General features: G+C 41.1%; 1 protein-coding gene across 1 annotated transcript in view; it reads right to left on the bottom strand.

The window, feature by feature from the left end:
* Positions 1-351: 351 nt before the first annotated feature.
* The window catches only part of LOC127236168 (murinoglobulin-1), a 58,676-nt gene continuing 35,355 nt past the window's right edge, over positions 352-23,672 (bottom strand). Inside the window, exons 15-36 of the mRNA XM_051203684.1 lie at positions 23,331-23,480; positions 21,499-21,651; positions 20,420-20,501; positions 17,434-17,590; positions 15,996-16,224; positions 14,482-14,608; positions 14,112-14,233; positions 13,613-13,664; positions 11,316-11,399; positions 10,885-11,061; positions 9,989-10,076; positions 9,038-9,194; positions 8,728-8,802; positions 8,094-8,274; positions 7,124-7,347; positions 5,283-5,501; positions 4,994-5,121; positions 3,394-3,484; positions 2,745-2,813; positions 1,912-2,014; positions 766-807; positions 352-484 (exon numbers count right to left, since the gene is read on the bottom strand). Of these exons, the coding sequence (XP_051059641.1) occupies positions 468-484; positions 766-807; positions 1,912-2,014; positions 2,745-2,813; positions 3,394-3,484; positions 4,994-5,121; positions 5,283-5,501; positions 7,124-7,347; positions 8,094-8,274; positions 8,728-8,802; positions 9,038-9,194; positions 9,989-10,076; positions 10,885-11,061; positions 11,316-11,399; positions 13,613-13,664; positions 14,112-14,233; positions 14,482-14,608; positions 15,996-16,224; positions 17,434-17,590; positions 20,420-20,501; positions 21,499-21,651; positions 23,331-23,480 (2,727 nt within the window). The 3' untranslated portion in view covers positions 352-467. The remainder of the gene's footprint in view (positions 485-765; positions 808-1,911; positions 2,015-2,744; positions 2,814-3,393; positions 3,485-4,993; positions 5,122-5,282; positions 5,502-7,123; positions 7,348-8,093; positions 8,275-8,727; positions 8,803-9,037; positions 9,195-9,988; positions 10,077-10,884; positions 11,062-11,315; positions 11,400-13,612; positions 13,665-14,111; positions 14,234-14,481; positions 14,609-15,995; positions 16,225-17,433; positions 17,591-20,419; positions 20,502-21,498; positions 21,652-23,330; positions 23,481-23,672) is intronic.

The following is a 23,672-nucleotide window of genomic DNA, read 5'->3' as shown; positions in this document are numbered from 1 at the left end:
TTTTTTTAGACAGCCTGGTTATGAAGCCCAGGCTCACCTAAGTTGTTCTTGAATGTACAATCCTCCTGCCTCACCCTCCAGAAATGCACTTCCTGATTGCTTCATAGTGGTTTCGCTAATACAGCCATTGTGATTTTTGGTATGGAGGAAAGGCTGCCATGTGTTTCTCTTCATGTTCTGAGGGTCTGTGTTATTGAGACAGTTGTGCAGTGTCCCCATTTCCACAGTGCACATTCTTCTGTTTGAGTACCATGTCTGTTCATTGCAAATGTGGGGTAGGGTACAAGGCACTGAATGAGCATGGAGTAAATTGGATTAAGTGAAGAAAGGACCAAAGGCAGAGACTCTCTAGAAGTGTGCGTTTATTCATCATGCTTGTTCAGCATTAGTTTTGCAGAGACATTCAAAAATCTCCATCTTGAAGGGGTTTGGGGATCCTAGCAATGGCTTGTCCTCAGATATGAGCTTCAAAAATTTTGTTTCTCTGTGTGTGGAGAGAAGAAACAACACATCAGATAATTCTAACTGGGTATGGACAGCAGGGTTTTCTGCGGGGAAGCAAATTGGTCATGGTGGAGAATGGGAACCATTGGATTTTCTACCGTAAGCTATGATATACTTTGGTTAGTGTGCCAATCCCAAGGTGTACATTTCTGTGTTTTCACACAGTGAGAGTGCTCTGAGCTCATCTACCAAAAGTTCTGGGTAGTTTTGTAGGGAAGGAAGTCAGAGGAAGGCTTGTAGCAAGGAATGCTAGGCACTCACCTGAGCTGCAGGGGGCGCTGTATTGGGCAAAGACCACTTCATCTGAAAGGCATGAAGAAAAAATTGAGAATGAGAGTTTTGTTGCAAGAGGGTTTTTTGGGGCGCAGTTGATGTCTTAGGACTGACCAATTCCCTCAGGACCTGGGTGATTGCTGAAAAATCATCTCTCTGGGGATATCAGACAAACCAAGCATAGGAATCTTTCCCCTTGAAGCCACTGGTTGACACCTTTGTCCTGGGCCGGCAAGATGGCTCAGTGGGGAAAAGTGTTGGTTGCTATGCCTGAGCGCCATAGTGAGTTCAGTCCTCGGGAACCACACACAAAAGGCAAGAGCCCATTCCCCCAAATTGCCCTCTGACCTCCAGGGGCACCATGGCATGCCTTCTTCTCACAAAATAGACAAATGTGCAACACCACAGAATAATTCACCCTCTTGAGAAAATCAGAGTGTGTTTATCCTACAGTGTTTGAGCCGAGTACTAGGAGTGGTCTGTGTAGAAGTGTACCCCATCAGGCACCTTTCTCTAGTTATGATTTTCTCCTTCAATATTCCCCGAACTCTTCCATTCTGAAACATTTGGCACAGAAAACTCCCATTTAATTCTCCAGCTCTGGCTTTGCCCCCTTTCTTTGGTCATCAATGACCACTCAGGCTACATTTCCCTCTCATTTTTTTTATTCCTACTGTAATTATTTGTATAATTCTTCATCTTTGCATTACTAGATTCAGAAGAAGATTTGTGTGTCTTCCAGCCTATAGATACTTCTTTGTAAAACGTTTGGTCCCCTAGGTTATTTGGACATGTTCAGTCCCACATGACTGTTTGGACAAACAGGTAGAAACAAGACATCAGTGGCTGAATAAATTGGAAGGAAATCTTATGTTTGTTACATTCATATTATTTTATTAACTGATGTGGCCAGTCTGGCCTATGTAATGTGTCACTGTCTCAAAAATAATTATTTTAAAAACTGGGTGTGATGGTATATGCCTAGAATAGCATTTGGGAGGCTGAGTCAGGAGGATTGAGAGTTTGAGGCCAGCCTGGGCTGCATATTGAGAAGCTGTCTTTAGAAAAGAAAAGAAGAAAAAAGGAAAGAAAAAAATCAAGTTGCTCTAGGGTCTTTCCTAATCTCTTGCTGACCTGTCTCATAGTAGTCATAGACTTTCACAATGGCAGGCTGCAGGTTCCTTACTGGGATGTCTTGTTCAATGACGAAGGAGAAGGTCAGTATCTGATTGGTTACCTGCAAAGAGAGAAAAATAAGTTCAGAATTACAGAGGTGGCCACGGTTTTTCTTCAGCATCACTCAGTCCTTGGCATTTGAGAAAGAGTTATACATTGGATAGCATTTAACCCTCACAGTGCTTGTAATTGCTCACATATGTGGATGATGATATGGATTTTAGAGCAGTGGCCCAGTGAACTGAATTAGAGGCTCCTGGGAGTACATGAAACTTTTCTAGTCTATTGAACTATTCCCAAAATCCATACTTCTCCTTGATGTGTGACCTAGTATTTTGTCCATTGAGTTAAGTCCTTTGACCTGCTGACTTGGGACCCAATGGTAAGTCCCAGGATATCCAGCAAAGAGAAAAGGGAATTTAAAGATTATCATCATCATTATCATTATTTGTGTGTGTGTGCTTACATACTAGTGAGGGCCAAACAAGGGCATCAGATCCCTTGGAACTGGAGTTACAGGCAGTTGTGAGGTTGTGTGGGTTCTGGGAATTGAACTGTGGTCTTTTGTAAGAGTAGTACGTGCTCTTAACTGCTTAGCTGTGTCTCCAGGCCAGTGAAAGAGAATATAAACATCATCTAGTATGAACAGAGGGAAGGTGTCTCTCCAAAACACTTTAGAATTGCTTTTCTCCTCTCTTATGTGTAGGGAGTCAGGAAGGACCTTCTCCTGACCACCATAGATCAAGGACTGTCCACCTAGACATGTTTGGGGAGGCAGGAAGGACCCTCACCTGATCCACATATAACAAGACCTTGTTGTTGCTCACTTCTGTTCTGCTCACATGCTGTGATCGCTCAAGCTGAAGAAGAGATAAAACACCTGTGTTACTGAAAAAGCAAAGGCCTTGGGGCTGAAGAAGGCAAATGAACTGTGCAATTGAAGGTGTCAAAAAAGGAGCTGTCACCAACTCATTTAAATGAATTGGAAGAAACTTTCCTGATAAAAGCAAATATATTCAGAAAATTGTGAATGCCACTCTACTAGAGGCCTGACTTAGTAATTGGTGGTTTTGACTTTTGTTTGAAGATGAAATAGTTCTGCATTTGATAGTACTAACTTATCTCATACTCTCTGTGCAATTATCTTTCTCTTACTATGTTATTGACCTTAGCTTATTCTTAATTTTCATAGTTCTTAAAACACCACATTTACAATTTTGGTACTTAATATTTTCCCCTGAATTCCTTACACTTTAAAAACTATTGTTAACTAGATTGTGTACTTATATTTATTCTGCTGGCTGTTATCACAGCATTACATAAATTCAATTTTGTGAAATTAATACTGATGTTGCTTTGATACAGGTTGGCATTATCATGATGGTGTTGGCGTGCTTCTAGTCTGAGGATACAGAAAATCCAAACATCTTGTCTACCTACCTTTTTCACTGTTGGTTTCAATGGAATGAAACCAGATACCATCTTCACATCAACAATCACCATGTTGGAGGCTGGACGGCTCCCTATGTAACTGCAGACCAGAGAAGTGGATGGAAGGAGTAATGTAATTTTAATACTTTGAATCTTGCCGCCTTTGAGGTCCAGCAGTAATTCCTGATATGCCCTGAATGTTTTTTCCCCTGTATCTTAAAATATATAGCCTTTACTGTCAATATAAATAGTTATGAAAATAGGCTGTATAACAATATCATCTGCAGAGTTCATCAAAAATAGATGAATCAATGAGGCATGCTGGCCAGCCAGCATAGTCTGCTTAGCAAGCCCCCAGGCAGTAAGAGACCTTATCTCAAAACCCCAGTATGTATAGAACCTGAGGACTGATGGCGAGGTCTCTCTCTCTCTCTCTCTCTCTCTCTCTTCTTCTCTTTCTCTCTCTCACACACACACTACTATTGTGGAATATTAGTTTAATGATACAAAATGTGTTGCATTCCTTTATGTTGCATTTGTTTAACTCTGTAAGACTGTTGCTTTGCCTGTCTAAAACACATGATTGGTCTAATAAAGTGCTGAATGGCCAATAGCTAGACAGGAGAGAGGGATAGGCGGGGCTGCTGGGCAGAGAGAATAAACGGGAGGAGAAATCTAGGCTTGAGAAGAAGCATGAGGAACAAGAAAAGGAGAGGACACCAGGGACCAGCTATTGGCCAGTCATGGATTAAGAAGGAAAGCAAGATATGTAGAACAAAGAAAGATAAAAAGCCTAAAGGCAAAACATAGTTAAAGAGATTTAACTATAAAGATTTAAGTTAAGTTAGAAAAGCTGGCTTGAAATAAGCCAAGCTAAGGCCAGGCATTCATAAAGTAAGAATAAGTCTCTATGTATTTATTTGGGAGCTGGGTGGCAGGCCCCCAAAGAGTAAACAGTCCAACCACACCCCATACCACTGTGGGAAACAAGATGATAGGTCACACTGTGCATGTCTTCTTTCCATCCAAGAGTCCTCCAGTTTTTGAAGTTAGACACCATTACTGGTTATATTTTATATGAAGCTTTTGACAAGTGTCAGAAGAACAGAATATCTTTTTCCCCCCTCTAGAAAAATGGAATCTTAAAAGACAAGGAAGGCTTGCCTTGGTAGGTGAAGAAGAATAGCTTACATTAAGGTGTCATGGAAAAGAATAATCTATATTTTACTATGGTAGTTATTGAGAAAGGACACCCCAAAGTAGACTAATTTGAGATTATAATTCTACAATCCTTCATTGTTCACTTTGTTGAAGCCAAGTGTTTTTTTTTTTTTTTAATTTTTGTTTAATAGACAAAGCAAAAACTTTTTTTTTTTTTTTTTTTTTTTTTTTGAGACAGGGTTTCTCTGTAGCTTTGGAGCCTGTCCTGGAACTCACTCTGTAGACCAGGCTGTCCTCAAACTCACAGAGTGCTGGGATTAAAGCTGTGTAACACCACTACCAGGCAGACAAAGCAAAATCTTCATGAAGAGACTTGCGTTAGAACCTATTCTGTGAAGAGTTCTAGGAAGACAACACTGTAGTATGCAATAGAGACAGAGGTGCATACCTGATTTCTAGTGAGATCTGGAAGCTGTTGTGGCCTTTGGGGTTATCACAAGTCAGAGGTGCTGTCTGCACCCGGAGAGCAAACGCAGACTCCTGTTTCTCCAAGTGCACACTGTATCTCAGCGTTGTCTGATAAGTAGTGGATAGAAATACTTCACCTCCATTGCTCTGGGTCCTTGGATTGAATTCTCCCATTTTGAGCATAACGTGGGCAGGTAGGCAAAGGGAGACTTTCCGTCTTGGGGAAGGAGGCCCACAGATGTATACCTACAACTTCCCCAGAATCTTACCTGAGCATACACACATCCTTCCCCTGTCAAACTGATGTCATAGCTCCCAGGGAGGTCTGGTAGTGAGACCTGCTGCAGTAACAGCCGATTACTGTCTTCTATTTGGAACTTTCTGGAAAATGTCCCTGAAGATCGGATGGTCACTGAAGGGGTTTTCTGACTTTTGGCAAAAGTAACTGCCCCATACTTGGACAGAGCATGGAGAGCCACCACAGTGTCCTGCGAGAAATGAGTGTAAAAGTTCAGGGTGATATCGGTGTGGAAGGGCTTGGGCTCTTCCTGAAGCTGGGACAAAAGTGTCATGAGGTTTTTGTTTCTAGTTATTTGATCTCTAAACTTTAATTTAGAAAATATTTTGAGAATCAAGAACATTCACATGATTTCCCTCCTTACACAGAGTGCCCTAGCAAATGCAGATTCCTTTTTGGCCAGTGAAAAGTATAAATACAAATTAGATTTTTCTCCTAGCATTTGCTGGTTTCCTTCTTTTGTCCCTGATTCCCATGATGATGTCCCACCATCTTCCAATAAAATTGCATTCCTGCTCTCATCATCAAACTTTCTTCTGCATTTGAACAGTCAAGAGACATCAACATCAGGGCCAAGTGCTAGTCACAGTTCAGTCTTGTCAAATAGAAAGGAGAACTATGATCTAGTGTCATCCTTTGTCGCCTTGCTCCTGGGTGGCATACTCTATGGGGTCGAACTTTATGCTCTAGAGAGGATCTCTCCCACAGGATCCCTCCTCATCCCAAGACAGTTCTAGAGGCTGTCCTGGCTGCAAAGTCCATCAAAAGAACAGAAAGTTTTAGTGAGGGTTTTACTATTAAAATGCAGACTGCCTATTGAAATGAAAGCATAAGAATCAGATTGCAAAGCAGGATGGCTAGTGTCATGGGAGATTCCTCTTGTACATTTTATTTCTTCTTTAGAGGAACTGACCATCTTACTACACTTCTCTGGAGAGAAATTCTGCCACCTATGCCCAGGATACCCAGAGTATAATTTATAGATATTATGGTAGATGTGTATTTTTTTGGAAAATATTACCCCATGAGAATTATGCTGTCTAGATGATAAAATGGTTTACAGTCTTGATTGTTTCCAACTATCGAGAGGTTAAGGTGGGCAGCAGGAGCTCCTACTTGTAGTGACGTAGTCCTTCTGTAGCACTGACCACGCCCATTGGGGGGTGGAGCGATGGGCGGAGGTGACCTGAGGAAGGAGGTCGGAGGGGGCCAGGAAGGCGCTCTTTTTTCTGGCGTGACTCGGACAGGAGAGGATCGGGTTGAATTTCCTGGTGTTCATCTGTCTAGGTTGTAAGTTATTTCTCCCTGAATAAACATCTATTCGGCCTATTTGTTTATCCTGATCCTTATTTACCGCAATACTTACTAGCTTGGAGAAAACCTGAGGGCAATCTCTCTATACATAAGATTAGGCGAGTCTGTTAGGAGAAGGGAAATGGCCACACCTAAGGGCATCAGGATGATAAAGATGTCAGTTTGGTTCAAGTAGCATCTTTTAAGTACTCCACATGCTATTCTAGGGTGAGAGATTATGTCTAGGATTCTGGACAAGCCAGGGTTTTTGCCATTGTTTTCTATCAAGGTTTGGGTCTGGGTTAGAAGTTCTCAGCAACGTAGGTCTGTCTGTTTCAGGGAATGTGGTATGAATAGATCTCTATGTCTGAACACAGGAACTAGAAAAAATTATTATGAGATGTATCATCCCCCACCCTCTATGTCCTTGTTTTTTCTCTCCTCTTCCCCTGTTTATTGTTCCTGCATCTCTTGTTCAAATCCCCTCAGTGCATGGGGACTCTGAGGAAAGTCACTGACCTGTGTGGAGGAGAAGCCACCATGGGAATTCTGCTGCTTTGTGAGCCACTTCACAATGTGCATGGCCAAAGTCAGGTCCTCAGAGGTTGGCGCTGGCTGGGCAGTGAGGAGGGTGAGGAGGATGTAGGCATTCATCTCCACTTCAGCAGAGGGAGCCTGTGGTTTGTACAGAGACCTCTCTGATTTCTTGGGTTCCTGAGATCTTTCCCAGTGGATGGAGTTTTCTTAGGGTAAAAATAAAGAAATAATTAAAAGTATGAGTAGTCAATGTATGTCTTACATCTACATCTAGAAGAAGGAAATATAAAAGGTTGTATGTAGTAGGTTTTAAGTTTTTCACTCACAATATCCCCAGATTTATTAATCTTTCATAAAATTCTGCAGTTGGTATGATAGGGTGTGTTTGAAAAAGATATCAAGGTATTAACTAAACTACATCTTCAACAATGCTCTAGCAGAGTTGATGAGAAGACCACAGCAGACAAGATTCTTTCACTCATTAACTCCCTCACACCCAACAAAACATCACTTGTTCAGGGTTCAATCCAAATGACTTAGGAACGTTTCCCATGGGTTTCAGAGTTGCAGCTGAAACAGCAAAACCTCGAGCAAAGTTTCTTTTTTTTCTTTTTTTGGTGTGTGTTCTTCATAGTCTTTGTTCTTCCTGATTGGGTATATGTGTATCAGAGAGCAAAGTTAAGTTTTAACTACATTTACCTTTGCAATGATAGTTGGGACTGTATACATTCTACTGTGATATTACATTTGTTGATTTGGGTAACACTATGAGAAAATACTGAAGAGAAGTTGTTTGTGTATAGAAGACTAATTTCCTAATGCATCAGTCCAAGGAGAAACTGTAGTGTGTCATAGAAACAGAACCAACATATACTATTTTGACACTGTATACTCTCCTGTTTCCCTTCACTGGAGCTGGATGGAGACAAATACGATAACACACGTCTTTTACCTTCTTTTATAGCTTCATTATCAAGTGATTTCAGGATTTCATTTCTTTTATCCTGGTTCCCTGCCAGAGCAAAAGCATAGGCTAGCAGTGCCTTGGTGTACACAAAGTTGCCATTTCCCCCTTGCTGTATTGTCTTCCAGGATGACTCTAGGCAGGTCAGGGCTTTGGAGACAACAGCATGCTGTTGAAGAAACATAAAACCTGAGCAATGTGAAAAAAGGTCCTAGCAGGCCCTGGAGCAAACATGGAGGATATAGACATGTATGCTCTTCAAATCCCTCCCTCTCTGCCCCCTTCCCTCCCTCCGTCCCTCCCTCCCTCTGTCCCTCCTTCCGCCCCTCCCTTCCTTCGTCTCTCCCTCCCTCTTTTTGGGACCCATTCCTTTTTATAAACTATATTCTATTTAAATACAGACAGATAGGGACAGGGTTAGAGGTCGGGTTTTCGGTTTGACTTTTGGAACACAACCAGGATTTAATTGAGCAGGTGGATGCTCATTAATGTAATCTGACAAATGCAAAAGTTTTGTAAAAGAAAAAAAAAAAAAAGAAGCTGTCACTTGGCTTTGGAGAGGGTAGGAAGCCATAGGCTTTACACCAGTTTGGGAAGCTGGAGAGGCAATGTTGGCACCTACTGTGTCTGGGAGTGAACTCTCCAGAAGGGCGATGGTTATATAGGCAGAGAGGGTCACTTTATCTTCTACTCCACCCTGAAAACCAAAAGGAATGAAATAGATGAAATATACAGCAAGCAACCCATCAAAGATGTCTTCCTCACTCATGGCCAATCCTCTGTATTCAATGGAAGTTTTCATTTACATCCCCATTTGGAAAAAGTACATTCCCAACCTAGTGGCTTATCTGTCACCATGGTAAATAGTATGGCCTGACTTTCAAACGCTATCATTAGGTCACCATTCTTATACGTAGTTCAGAACAGGTCACCTTCATGGCATTGTTGAACAGCAATCCAGAGCTCCTAAAACAGCCATTGCCCCGCTGCTGCCTGGAGAGCCAGGTGAAGGCATGGGTGATGTGCATTGCATCGATGAAGATGAAGTCTCGAGCTTGGGCAAAAGACTTGAGCACAAAGGCTGTGAGCCTGATAAAGAAGGGAGAGTGGAGAGATGAAGACTTGTTCTGATGCTTCGCCTTCACACACAGGTTTTCAGGGGGCTGAACAACACTCATATGCAGTTAGTCTAAGGCTCTTAGTGTATAAAGCTGGACAGTGTCTCTAGCAATTCCAGAGCAGTCTCCCATCCCTTGGTCCTCTTGGATGTGGACACTACAGTGTGGTCCAGCTGCTTCCTGCTTTCCTTTCTCATTGCGTCTCCCCTGCTCACTCTGGTGTTTCCCCAACACCTGCATCCTCATCTCAACCTTTCCCCAATTCAGATGATTTTCTTTTGTAGATAAGGAACATCTTCTAAAACCCCTGACATGTGTTTTCTGCCTCAAAAATCCCACCTCTCTCTTTGACTTACTTCCTGTTTCTATCAGTTTTTATGTCATTTGTCACTTGTTATTTGTCTGTGTGATTTATGTCAGAACACGTCCTTATGCAATGCAAGGTCTCATGAAGAATGGTAACAACTTTTCAAGTCTCATTTGGATGCTCAGCAATATTTGGATGCTCAGCCAGGTATTTACTGATGAAAGATCTTGGGGAGAAATGAAAAGCCCAGCTTATTAAATTGAGTGAAACAGGTGGTACGAAGTAAAAGCAGATGAGCCTTGAGACAATTTCAATTCTGTAATTAAGTTTCCTACAACTTCAAACATGTCCCCCTCAGGCCCAGGCATCTATTATATTCCCATAAAACAAGATGCGTGTATAGTTGTCACAAGGAACAACAGTCGAACAAAGCCTGGCACAGAGTGGACTTTTCTTACCAAGTGTTTCCTTGGCTCTGGCCACCTTGATCCCCGAAGGCACTGTAGGAACCATCCTTGTGTTTATAGTTCAGCTCCCTCTGGTAGCCTGGAATGGAAGACTTTGGGTGTGTTTGGAAGAAACTGATGCACCAGAGAACGACAGGATGTAAGTCTGAAGCCAGAGGGGCCCTCCTGGTTTGCCTGGTTTGTAGGACTGGCCAATGAGAGCACTGCTCAGCGACCCCCCCTCCCCCACCATGCTAAGCCCATTTCTAGAGATACCATGCACAAGAACAAAGTGGAGTTTCTAAGCCTTACTGACTGAATGGTCCAGAAATAGGAATATGGAAATGAAGAACCCAGGAGTAGGGATATAAAGTATAGGAATGTGAATTTGTAGCTTAAAAAAGAAGTAGGAGCTGACAATCTCCAGCCCCGTCAGCAGTTAGGGATTAACTTTTAGCAATGGAGTTCCTTGCTTAATGACCAGGAGCTGTCTGTGATCAAAGGTTAGCGTTTTTTTTTGACTTTCGGTTGCATTGTTCCATATTCTTCCCTGTCTTGGGAAACTGGCAGGGAAGTCACTGTTTTGGTAAACACCATTAGAAGAGCGTGGGAGAAGCAAAATTAAATATAAACACTAACTTAGCCCAAGGCCTAATTAACGGAAATCGTGAAAACAATCTGTACTTAAGTTTTGCCGCAAGGTTGTGAAAATTCTTTTGTCCATGCCTAATGCTTACTTCTTACTATAAAAGGGGAGCTGGGGAGGGGGGATCCCACTCTAGTAGGAGGAACTCTGGCCGTCCTCAGTTAACTGATAAGGTGATATAGAATAAAATTTGCTTCTGCTTCAGACTTTGGTGGTCTGTTCCCCAATCCTTTACACCCCCCACCCCAAACCCAACACTGACCCTCACTGAGATAACCAATGGCCTTCGACTTGATGTTCTGAGTCAGCTGTTGGGTCTCATTCAGATATTTCAGTACATAGATGTTGGGGGCAAAAAGCACCATGTTCTGCTCCCCACAGCCAAAGGGCATATGGAGAAGGTTTTGTGTGTTTTTTATGGCCGAACTCAAGATGTCACCTGGAATGGAGAGAAGGAACATCAGACAGAATAGCCATTATCTCTAAGAACAAAGCAACATCTTTAGCGGGATCATTTCTCAATGACAGGGTGAGGCATGCTGGGAACCCAGTGAGTGCTGAGGGGGTAGAGATGGAAGAAGGGTGTCACAGGGTTCAAGTGCAGTAGTTCAGAAGTTACAATTGGACTTGCGGTGGGGACAGGATGGTGGTAATGACTATTGCCCCAAGTCCTCCAGGGATGGAGTGACTCACCCAACACAGAGAAATGGGCTCTGGCTGAATCATCCACTACTGTTGGTGGGAGCATCAGGGACACTTTTTCAGATATCCTGGCATCTTAATAAGCAAAACAAAACAAGACAAAACAACAACAACAACAAAAAACACGTGTAGATGGTTATCTCCGGGTTTCTAAAGTGTCCTAAGGTCAGTCACTTTAGAACCGTGTCTTAAGCTTTGACTTCTGACCTCCCTAGAAAAAAACGATCTTGTCGTAAATCTCATAAATCCACATTTCCTGGTACTATCCCTTCTGCTTTTATTACCTGTTGTATTGAAGCAAAGAATCTCCAAGAGAAATTTCTGAGTCTCCTATTAGTTATTACCCAGTTATTTAATAAACACATAAAATGTGTTTATTGATTTTGGCTTAGGTATATCTGCTTAGGGTTTTTTTTTTTTTGTCTTTTGTATGTGAACTTTGACATTAGGTAGTGTTTTCTGGCTATAGGGAACCTAAATTGAGAAGATGCTGCCATAAAATTGGCCTATAGGCAAGTCTTGGGGCATTTTCTTTTTTAATGATTAATGTGTCAGGGCCCAGCCCACTGTGGGTGGTGCCTCATCTGAGCAGGTGGTTCTGACAGGTATATAAGAAAGCAGACTGAGCAAGCCAGGGAAAGCAAGCCAGAAAGCTGCGCTCTCCACAGTCTCTGCATCAGCCCTGCCTTCCCTCCACCACGGACCATGATCGTGTGAGATGAAACAAACCGCTCCTCTCCAAGCTGCTTTTGGTCATGGTGTTTTATTGCAATGATGGAAGCCTAAAATAAGGCAATGTATGAATAAACATCCAGTATGTCAGAATAAGAAAATGGGTGAATTCTGAACTGGCCTTTGTTATTCCTGGGTTCCCCCTGAGTTGTATTAGGAGGTCTCGCTGACCACCCCCATAGAGGACTTTCCTGTGGAGGGGTGATGGTCAGATTGCCTTGTAATAAATAATTATCAGGAGAACCAAAACTGACTGATGGAAAGAATGAGGTTCTTTTTATCCTGTCCTTGGATTTTAAAAAAAAAATAATACGCTTCCTTCCATTAAAAACATTTAAAGGATTTTTAGCATTGTATGAGTTTTCTCCTCACAGCGTATTAGTAACTGCTACATTATTTTATCCTTTTTACAGAGAAATATGCTTAACTTCATCTCTTTTGCTACCTTTCACATAATAATGGATTTTACATTAAATGAAAACTGTTATCCCAGTTTCTTTATTCTTTTGACAAGCACATTTTGAGCAGGCACTATACCACTATACCACTCACTAGTGTAGGTGCTGGCGATGTAGTCATTATCGTGAGCGGACAGGCTCTGCCTTTATGCTTGTCCCTCATAGGGGGCACTGAGCTTCCCTTGTGTGATACGTTGCTGCATTTCCTCTCAGTCATGCATCCAGTGAGGAGCATGAGTGAAAGAACAAGCCATAAAAGCAACCATTAAAGAAAAATATTATGTTTAGTACTCATCATAATTTAGCTTGGTTTATGTGTGGAATTTATTCTGCTATAAAACCTATGTTTTCCTCTGGGACCTAATACAAAACAAATAGAGTCCTGTCCAAGATACTTCCGTATCTTTCCTTTCTTTAAGGAAAGTTTTGATTGTGACCTTTTCTTAGCTATTCCCTAGCTATAACTTTCCAAGTACTGAGCTGGACTGGAGGAAAAGGTTTCTGTGCTCTAAAGAAAAGTGCTGCAATGAACTCTGAAGCCAGAAAGAACTATGGCTGTACTCTTGATAACCGTATCTGGCCAGTAACGATCTTGATAATTTATTTTTTAGTGGTAATAAGATATATAGTGTCCTGGTTTCCTTCCTTCCTTCCTTCCTTCCTTTCTCCCTCCCTCCCTTCCTCCCTCCTGCCCTTCTTTCCTTTCTTTTTCCACTAAATTTTTCATGTATTTTGCATACCAACCACAGTTTCCCATCACTCCTCTCCTCCCATTGCCCCCTCCTCTAGCCCACTGCCCCCTCTTCTCCTCTTCTACTCGAAAGGAGCAGGCCTCCCATGGGAGTCAACAAAGCATGGCATATCAAGTCGAGGCAGGACCCTGCCACCCAGCATCAAGGCTGGGTGAGGCACCCCAGCATGGGGAATAGGTTCCAAAAAGCCAGCTTGTGGGCCAGGGACAGGTCCTGATCCCACTGCTAGGGGCCCCCACAAACAGACCAAGCTGCTCAGCTTTCCTGGTTTTCTTACAGGGAAATTGTGAGAGATCTAAGTAGATGCTTAAGTTATTATCTTACTGTTGTTTTGAAGGATTCTCACCTGATGCACAGAGCAGTGAACTGAAGGTATGTTCTTTCTTAACTCCTTCGGGCTTGGCAAAAGATGGGAAATTCAGACATGAGAAACTATTGCATGTGTAAGCACAAAGATACTGGAGACATTTTGGGAGGCGGGGGGGGGGATAGCTTCTTTACTTTTGGGGCCAGGGCTGGAATTAAATGGTCTACTTTTCCATCATAGTAGGAATGGCATTTGAGCCAAAATGAAGGTAATAAGGAAAGATAATAAAGACAAAAGAGGGGGTCATAATAGGATCAGGAGAAAGAGATGGTGCTTAAGAAGACAAACTGGCATAGCCCATGCCCTCCAGGCTCCAGAACAGAAAGGGAAAGAATACAGAACACACTGATGGAAAAGCACGAGCTTGCCTATGCTATGAAGCGTCTCAAGACCACGCGTCATTATCTTCTACTTTTCAAGAAACATAGTCAACAGCGCTTCATTCTCAGCTCACTGTCAATCAAGAGAGGGTACTCACCTCAACTATCAGGACTTTGATAACTGTGTCCTTTTTCCCGGTTTCAGGAACTGTGGCCACCTCAGAACCACAAGGCTCTGGGGACTGTTGTGCCTCTGCAGTCACGGAGAAGTTCACATTCCCTGAAACACACATAGAGCTGAGTTCAGATGTGCCAGGAACTTCGCCTCCTCCAAACCCCAGGATCTGCAAAGCATCCTCAGGTCTATAAGCAGTTCAAGGGCTTGTCCTGTATTTAAGAATGTGGTGAGCATGGGCGAGAAGCAGCAGTGACTGAGAGCTTGGGGACCCAATGAGAAGGAAGTAACTTAAGAAACCTTCCTACCTTCACCCTCTCTGCATAGAGTCCCCTCACAGAATTTTCACTCACCTAATGATTTAGGAGATACCAACCAGGATGTGGTGTGCCTCCCATTGGCACAGAGGCAGTAAGAATGTTGGCCTTTTGCCACTGGGACAGCTGTGAAATCAGGGGAGTCTTCCAGCAGCACGCCCACCTGTGGTCCCAAGGGCAAAGAAATAGCAAAGATGTCACCACAGAATGACAAGATATCATGTGTGGGTGGATGTTGGTGAAAGGGTGTGGAGAGTAGGAGCAGAACACATGTGCCTAAAATGTCACATAAGCTGGCACAGAAGGCTTTCATAGTTTTCATATGCACATATGTCTAGAATTTTATTTAGCTGTCATTTATGTATTAGCTACACAAATAGAGAGATAATTATATATTTATTTATATTTGTTTTATCTTGATGGCAAAGATATATTTACTGTACTAGATTTTTTTAAACTACTATATTTAAGTATACATCTATCTCTAACAAAAGAAAATCCATTGTAGGACAATATGCCATTTTATCCTGCCATTAGCTTACCATATCTTTGTGGGACATATCTTTTGATTGTATCCAGAGGCCACACAGAATATCCCGTGTCTTCAGTACAGTACGTTTTATTTAAAAAGTGGCAAAATCACCTATGCATTTTATGTAGTATCCATATTATTAAACAACTCTTTGCTGTTGTATATGTAGTTGGATTCTGGGGATTTTTTTTAAGCATTTGAAATCAATGCTGAGAGGTCAATACAATTTCTTCCTCCATTTACTTCTTCTTTTCATTTAATTCTTAGTTAAAATTTTTTAAAATAATTTTTTATTGATTTATTTTTTATATTCCCATCTCAGTTCCCCCTCCCTCCTCTCCTCCCACTCCCTTCACTTCCCCCCGTCCTCCATCTGCTCCATGGAGAGGGTAAGGCCTCTCCCATTATCTGTCCCATTATCTCACTGAGGCAGGACCAAGGCTCCTCTCCACCCCCCACACTCCTGTGTCTAGGATGGGCAAGTTATCTCTCCATATAGAATTGTTTCCACTAAGTCAGTTTGTGCATTAGAGTTAGCTCTTGGACCCACTGTCATTGACCTCATACATTGTCTCAGTCACCCCATTGTCACCTATATTAAGGGAGTCTAGTTCAGTCTTATGCAGGTTCCCCATTTGTCAGATTGGAGTCAGTGATCTCTCACTAGCTCAAGTCAGCTGATTCTGTGGATTTTCCTATCATGATCTTGACTCCTTTGTTCATATTTTCTCTCTTCCCTCACTTGGACTGTACTCCAGGAGCTTGGCCCATTGGTTAGTTGTGGATATCTGCATCTGTTTCCATCTATTTCTGGAAGAGGGTTCAAGCTTCTCTGAGGTTATGGATTGTAGGCTGAGTATCTTTTACTTTATGTCTGGTATCTACTTATGAGTGAGTACATACTATATTTGCCTTTCTGGTTTTGGGTTATCTCACTTAGGATGGCTCTTAGTTAAAATTTACACACACTACTTTCCCTCTTGCCCTCTGGTCATGCTTATTGGGAAAGGTTCTTCACCCGGATGCATGTAGGGAGGTAGTTCAGCACAGTGGCCTTGAGCGTGAAGGCTTCTCCACGGATCACAGAGTAGGGCATCGTGAGCTCTACGAAGAAAGGTTGGAAGGCTTGGAGAGATACCACAGGAGAGAGGCCAAGTCCAGTGTCATTGGACAGGCAGAGGGCTCCAGCCTTCCACTCAGTGATGGTGTCAGGGACTGTCACTTCCATTTCAGTCACTCCAGATGAGCTGGGAGAGGGCGAGTATCAAGAAAGTTAGAGTGTGAATTATTTATTTCTGATATGGTAACGAAAGAGTGTGACCTAAAACCATCCCCTTGACTCCTTCAAAGGAGTGTAAACAGGACTCCAGATGGAAAAATAAAAGGTCTTTCTGTAGTCTTGGTTTCCTAGCTCAAATAATGTTAGTGGAAATTGGAACATAGATTTGAAGTTGTGTGGTGATATCATTTATGATTTAATAAAGATTGCCTGAAGTATCAGAAAGCAAAGCTAGCCACACTAGTTAGCTGTAGAAACTAGACAGTGGTGGCACAAACCTTTAACCCCAGTACTCAGGAGACAGGCAGATGGATCTCTCTGAGTTCAAGGTCACCCTGTGTAGTGAGATAGTCCTTCTCTGGCACTGACCACACCCATTGGGGGGTGGAGCCATGGGCAGAAGTGACCTGTGGAAGGAGGTCGGAGGGGGCCAGGAAAGGCTCTCTCTTTCTGGCGTGACTCGGACAGGAGAGGATCGGGTTGAATTTCCTGGTGTTCATCTGTCTAGGTTGTAAGTTATTTCTCCCTGAATAAACATCTATTCGGCCTATTTGTTTATCCTGATTCTTATTTACCGCGATATCCCTTTAATCCCAGCACTAGGGAGGTGGAGACAGGAGGATCTGACTGGGTGGAGAAAGAAATGTAAGGAGGAGGAGACAGGAACTGAGAGATTTTGTCTCTGAGGATTCATGGAGACAGGAATGCCTTTTCAGCCTGAGGTAGAGTTAAGATCTACTGGCTTGGCTGCTTTGCTACTCCGCTCTTTATCTTGAAGCTTGAACCCCAATATCAGTCTCTGTGTCTTTTATTTTTCATGTTACATATTGGTGCCTCATTTTTATTTATTTATGCTACAAAGTTGTCTTTAAACTTCCATCTCCAAAATACTATATGACAATTTTATGTTGTATATGGTCCACATGTAGGACTGCCTACTTTATTACTCAATATGGTATTCCTGAATGGTTTTAAGCATTGGAGAGGTATATGATAATCTTTATGTAAATTTTCTGGGAGTGATGGAAATACATATATTTTATAATTGATAGGTTCCTATGCTATGGTCTTCTGAATTAGCCATTTCTATTGTTTATGATGCAAATTAGAGAAGTACTAGAAACAAAAAATAAAATTTTTATACCCAGCCCGAATCCTACAAATGGAAATTACTTACTTTACTGTGACTAAATCCCAGATCCAGGTTTCAGGAAAATATTTTCGAATGGTCTCAGTGGGTATATCTACCCGTGGTGGATCTTCATACTCAACTGAGCTCAGGTGTCTTAGGGTGTCTTCTGTGTTGATCGAAGCAATATATGCCAGGTCAGGCTCTATGAAGTGGAAGATATGAACAAAAGTACTGAGTGCAGTGGTTCACAATATGTAGCGTAAATGTAGCTTAATTTCCACTTTCTTCCTGGCTGTTAAATGCTATTATGACAACACTGGAAATGATACATTGAACCTCTCATTTTGATGGAAAGTCTGTCACACCTTTGTCAAAAATGGAAATTATGAAATCCTACAGAAAACATCACCTTGTAGTTGGAGTTGGAAGGAAGCATGGTGAATATTTTCTTGGGCTGGGTAGTCAGGGAATGCTTATAAAGGTATTGTTACCCTGGAAAGAATGAAGATCCATAATACTACACCTCCCAGGCAACTGATCCTGTGGCTACAATGAGAATCACTTCAGACTAGATCTGAATGATGGCTACATCATCAGCAGAGACATTATTGGAATGCCTTGTCTTTCTCTAGATCTTTAGAGCTATAGGATTAGTCCAATATTTTAACAGGTTTCAATTATATAAAAACTGAAAGAGGTATAGGTACAAACTCTTGGATCAGAAATCCACACAATGGAAAAGTCAGTATCGAGGTTGTGTTTTTTGTTTGCTTTTGTTTTTTGTTGATGATGCAAAGGAAGTTTATTACTCAAGAATCATAGCATTGGCTTGGGTTTATACTGGCAAGAAATACAAGGTTTCAAGTTGGGGACAGAGGGTCTGTGCTCTGCTTCTTCCAAGAACAAGTGATGGGAGGTGTCATTTTGTAAATATGTTTCTCTTACGGGTTAATGAATAAAGCCCTGTTGGCCAATAGGAAAGCAAAATAGGCAGGACTATGAGACAAGGAAGATTTGGGGAGAGGTAGGAAGAGATTTAAGATGTAGGGATTTGAGAAGACTGTTTGGACCCTCTCTCCAGTATGATAAGACCATATGGAAACACTTAGATTGATAGGAAATGGTTAATATTTAAGACAGATCTAGCCAATAAGAAATGCTAGTAACAGGCCAACAGCTTTATATCTAATACAGCATCTCTGTGTGTTATTTGGGGCTGACCAGCTGTGGGACCAGGCTGGTAGGAAAACTGCTTGTAACAAACAAGTATACATGCTGATTCAGTTAGGGCTTCACCTAAATATTTCCCAACTGAAGCTCTCCCCTTTTAAAAATACATATATACACAGACAGCTTCACTTGTATAGGCCCTTCTCTGTGATGGGCACAACCTTTAACTTGTCTTTCTATTTGCCTTTAATTACTCAGTGATTCCTAGTGACTAAGTTCTTTACTCTTTACCTTAAGCATCTATAGGGATAGTTGCCTCATTTATCCACGGTCTAGAGTAATCACAGTGCCTTAGGTCCTGTTGGTTTTAGAAATTTGTGGTGATCTTTTAATTTCTTTTCAAATCGGTATGAGGAAAATTAACACAGCCCAGTAAAAATTATGTTTTATTTTATGTTAGCACACATGTAAAAGTAAGTTTTAGTATTTAGGATAAATACTAAATAATAATAATAGAATAACAAATATAATAAAATAACAATGAAGACAGGGATTCATGTTTTCAAGTTATATTGCAGAAGTATAGCAATAAAACCAGCATGGTACTGGCACAAAAATAGACATGTAGGTCAATGGAACAAAATACAAGATCTAGAAACAAGCTTGGGTAATTACAGCCATCTGATAGTTGACACAGATGGCAAAACACAAACTAGAGGAGAGTCAGCATTTTCAACAATGGTGCTGTGAAAACTGGATGCCTCCATAAAGAGGAATGGAAATAGACCCACCTCAATGACCCTGAACAAAAATTAACTCTAAATGGGTCAAGGACCTCAACATGCAATCTGAAACTGCTAGAGAAGAAACACAAAAGAAGCATAAGCAGTAACCCTATGAAATAAAGGTGCAGGAAAAGTCTTTTTTAAATAAGACCTATTCACTTAAAAATTAAGGTCAATAATTGACAACTGGAACCTCGCAAAACTAAAATATTTCTGTGCAGCCAAGGAAACAGTCAATGGAGTGAAATGGAAGCCCACAGAGTGGGGGGAAGAGTCTTTGCTGGCTATACATCTGATAGAGGGTAAATATCCAGACTATGTAAGAACTCAAAGGAAAAAAAAAAAAAAAAAAAAAAAAAAAAAGAGTCAAAAAAACCAAACAGCCCTATTTAAAAATGAGCCGTGGATCTATACACAGTTTTCAAAAGGAATTAAAAGTGGCTAAGAAATATCTTTTAAAAATGCTCATCATGCTAGCAATTAAGGAAATGTGAATTAAAACAATTTGAGATTTCATCTCATCCCAGTCAGAATAGTCAACCAAACAACTGGCAACCACATGGGAGAGGATGTGGGGGAAGGGAAACTCATTTGCTGAGGGTGGGATTGCAAACTGGTACAGCCGCTCTAGAAAGACTGGCATGAGAAGAAGAGGGAAAGGTTTTACATTGTTAGTGCTGGTTGAAGACAGAGTGAGTACATACCTTTTGACTCTTTTACCGTCCTCACCTCTATCTGCAATGCCTGTTTTTTCCTTCTCGTCTTCGTCTAGAATACTTAGGAAATTCTCTTCACTTCTTAGGACATGTCTACAGAAGTTCTTCTTACTTCACACAATGATTCTCTATTGCAGTAATAGTTGTATTTTGTCTTATCTGTCTAACATTGAAGGAAGAGCCTCCAATCCTTAATTTCCTTGTAATACCATACATTTGGGCACATTTTGCTCAGGTAAGTTTGGGTTCTTTCTCTCTTATTTGGATACTATACATGCTCTAAAATTTTATTTTATTACCTTTGACAAATAATTCACATTTATTTTATTCTGAAAAATGCATGCTGATTTGTCATTTTACCTATTGGAGAAATAATGCCATATAAATTACATATTTTATGATGTTTGATCTTCAAGTTGGTGAATGCCGTTAAGCCCACGTCCTGGAAAGAAAATAATCAAATCAAGCAAAATATCTCAAAATTCTAAGAAAACTTAATGTGTATAAAAATTATAATAACTAATTCAGATATAGCTTCACATGTTCAAGTAGGATACCTATTCAAATTGTGTTTTTCATACTATTTAGAGAGTGTGGTGAGGAACACAAATTCATAGTGAGGCACATGTGTTGGCCTTCTTTATGATACAATGCCTTGCTGTTTTAAAAAGCCACTCACAGCCATGCACAGTGGCACACACACTTGGGAGGCAGGAACAGGTGGATTTCTGTTCCGAGATATTTGATTACGCTGTGTGAAGATATGTCACTGTGATTGGTTTAATTAAAAGTGGAACAGCCAATAGCCAGGCAGGGAGTAAGTAGGAAGAGGAATTTAGGTAAGGAGAATGGGGGTGGGGATGGGAGAAAGAGAAAGAGATGCCAGGGCCTGGCTAGCTAGGCAGCTAGCCAGAGGAAGCAGAAAATCAGGACATATAAAATGAAAGAAAGGTAAAAAGTCCCGAAGCAAATTGTAGATGAATAGAAACAGGTTAAGTGAAATTATAAGAACTAGTGGAACAAGCCTAAGTTAAGGCTGGACATTCATAATTAATAACAAGTTTCTGTGTCTTTATTTGGGAACTGGCTGGTGGGACAGAGAAAGACTTGTTACAGATCTCTGTGAGTTCGAGGCCAGACTGCTCTACAGAGTGAGTTCTAGGACAGCCAGGGCTACATAATGACAGCCTATTTAAAAAAAAAAAAATCAGGGCGTGGGGGGGTGGGTGTCCCTCATCCATTCTGTGCCTAGACTGGGCACTTTCCGAGATGCAGTTTTTGGAATGCTTAGGATTGAATTCATGAACCACCACACATAAGGTGGCTGGTCTGCTGGTGATTCATATCCTTGGTCTGACTCTGAAATTCTTTACCGATACAACACTTCATTAAACCTAAATAATTCACAGAGCAGCATGTTAATGGGTAGTAGAACTTACCTCCATGTAATTGTAGATGTCCTTCTCATTTGGGTCTAAGTATATTTCTCCGTCACTGGGCTTATGGCCATACCACATACATAGTTCATGGTCTTCAAGTTGGTGTGAACTTGGGATGAAGTTGTTATGCTGCATTTCTGGCAGATTGTATATCTGTAAGAACAGGAGACAAGGAAGCCTCTTTCTTGGGCTTTTGTAGAAGATACTCATGGAAAGAAATGTGCTAGTGTGATCACTGCAAATCATTTCTAGATTTTCTAAACAAGGTTTTTAAAATATTTCCTGTTGAAAAGTGCTTCATTCTGAAGGTATTCACAAGATGTAGAAAAAGACTAAACATACTCCACATATTAAAAATAGAGGTATGAATGTAAATTCTGCATATTATATTTGTGAATGATGTATTTTTAATGTAATTTAATATGAAACATTAAATATTTAGAAATATGCTTACACCACATAAACCAATCAATAAATACAAAATACCAAGGTTGTACATTTCAGGACATATGAATACAAGTGAGAGCAAATGTGATCACAGCACACTATCTGACTTAAGGATGAGCCCTATTTTCTGGTTATAGAAATAAAACTCTCTAAGGATTTTACACAGTAATCATTTAGATTTGAAGGCAAGATGAAGACATGGAAGGTCTGTCGAATCAGCTTGAACATGCTACTTTCTAATAAGAAGATGAAAAGATGATGTTAAAAACGAAGGACTAATAGAGAATATGGGATAAAATATTAAAGATATAGCTGTAATCATTGAAAGCACAAGCAGCCAAAGCATGGGTAGGTCAGGGTGGCAGGAGCAAGGGAATTCTGTCCATGTTTTTAGTTATAACCCTTTGGGAAGTACATGTGTGGAGTTTTTTGTTGTTGTTGTTTGTTTTTACTTTTTAAAAACTAATTGCCTGCATTTGTTAGCTAAAAAAATTCATTCAAAAAAAAAAAAAAAAAAAAAAAAACCTCTTACTGAATGGATTTGGGAAAAATTAAAATCTAAAAGAAAAACATCCTAGTCAAATATTTTCCTAAGCATTTTCTGCATGTGCCTCATAAAATTTCATCACTAAAATGAAATGAAATGCTGATTTAACCTACACATTATGAAGACCATCAAGCCCCCAGGATTATCTGAACTAAAGATTACTGTTTTTAAATTTATGTGCGCACCTTACAAACATCTTAAAATATGCTATCAGCCAGTGTCAAGAATAATTTTGTAAACAATTACAGTGATATGTAAGTTTTTCTTAATAAATCCCATTCTAATTTCAATATAAAGAAGAGTTTTCCTATGGTTAACTTGGGTGAGACTCTTGTAAATAGATTATGGTTTCAGTTGCACATCTGAGAATTAATTTTCAAAGCAAGTTGAGAGCCTCCTTATACTCTGTTTTTAAAATTTAAAGCAGTCTGTCTTTTTCTTATTTGGGGACCTCTTGAGAGGTACAAGATTCCATTTGTATAAACTGTTTCTTTTGTATCCCACAGACAGTGTCTTTCCGAAAAACTCCGTCATGAGTGTGTTAGGGGGCCAGCCACTCCTGGGGCAGGAGGGGCGCGGTAATGACACCTGGGTCACACACAAGCTTTACAACTCATGGAGTGCTTGACTTCAGGCTTTGTCTTGAGTTTATTGGCTGAAGTTTTCGAGCTGTTCTTTGGCATTGTATAAGGAAGAGCTCCCTTAGCGATGCCTTTTGCATTAAATGCAGTATTTTTACGTTAAGGAAACCTGGTGTCCGAATGATCCGATTTATGAGAACCAGCATCTCAGAGTCTCGCCACTGGCCTTTCTTGGACAGAGGATGATGGGGACTCACCCAGGAAGGGGAGAGCTCAGCTTCAGGTTTCAGGAGCAGCACGCTTTGGTCCACAGCCCTTAGGCCACAGAGGGACTGAGGAGAAGCTGTGACACGCAGATGGGCCTGTGAGGTGGGAAGACTTGGGGCTGGCGTGAAGCTCAGGTCCACCTGTGGGAAAGGAAACCAAGCTTAGCCAGCTTCCTGCTGTTGCAGCCTGGAAGCCTGCCATGTGAGTCACCTTGTAGCTCTCTGCTCGAATATCTGTTTGCCAGATTATGACTGTCGGAAGCTTGGCGGAGGATTTTCGCTTCCCCTTTCAGCACTGGGATTGATTTAGGAAAACAGGCCATGTGTCAGTCA

Source organism: Phodopus roborovskii, unplaced genomic scaffold (assembly GCF_943737965.1).
Source record: "Phodopus roborovskii unplaced genomic scaffold, PHOROB, whole genome shotgun sequence".
Taxonomy (NCBI): Eukaryota; Metazoa; Chordata; class Mammalia; order Rodentia; family Cricetidae; genus Phodopus; species Phodopus roborovskii.
Note: the sequence above shows the minus strand (reverse complement) of the source record. Positions and strands in the feature narration are given on the sequence as shown.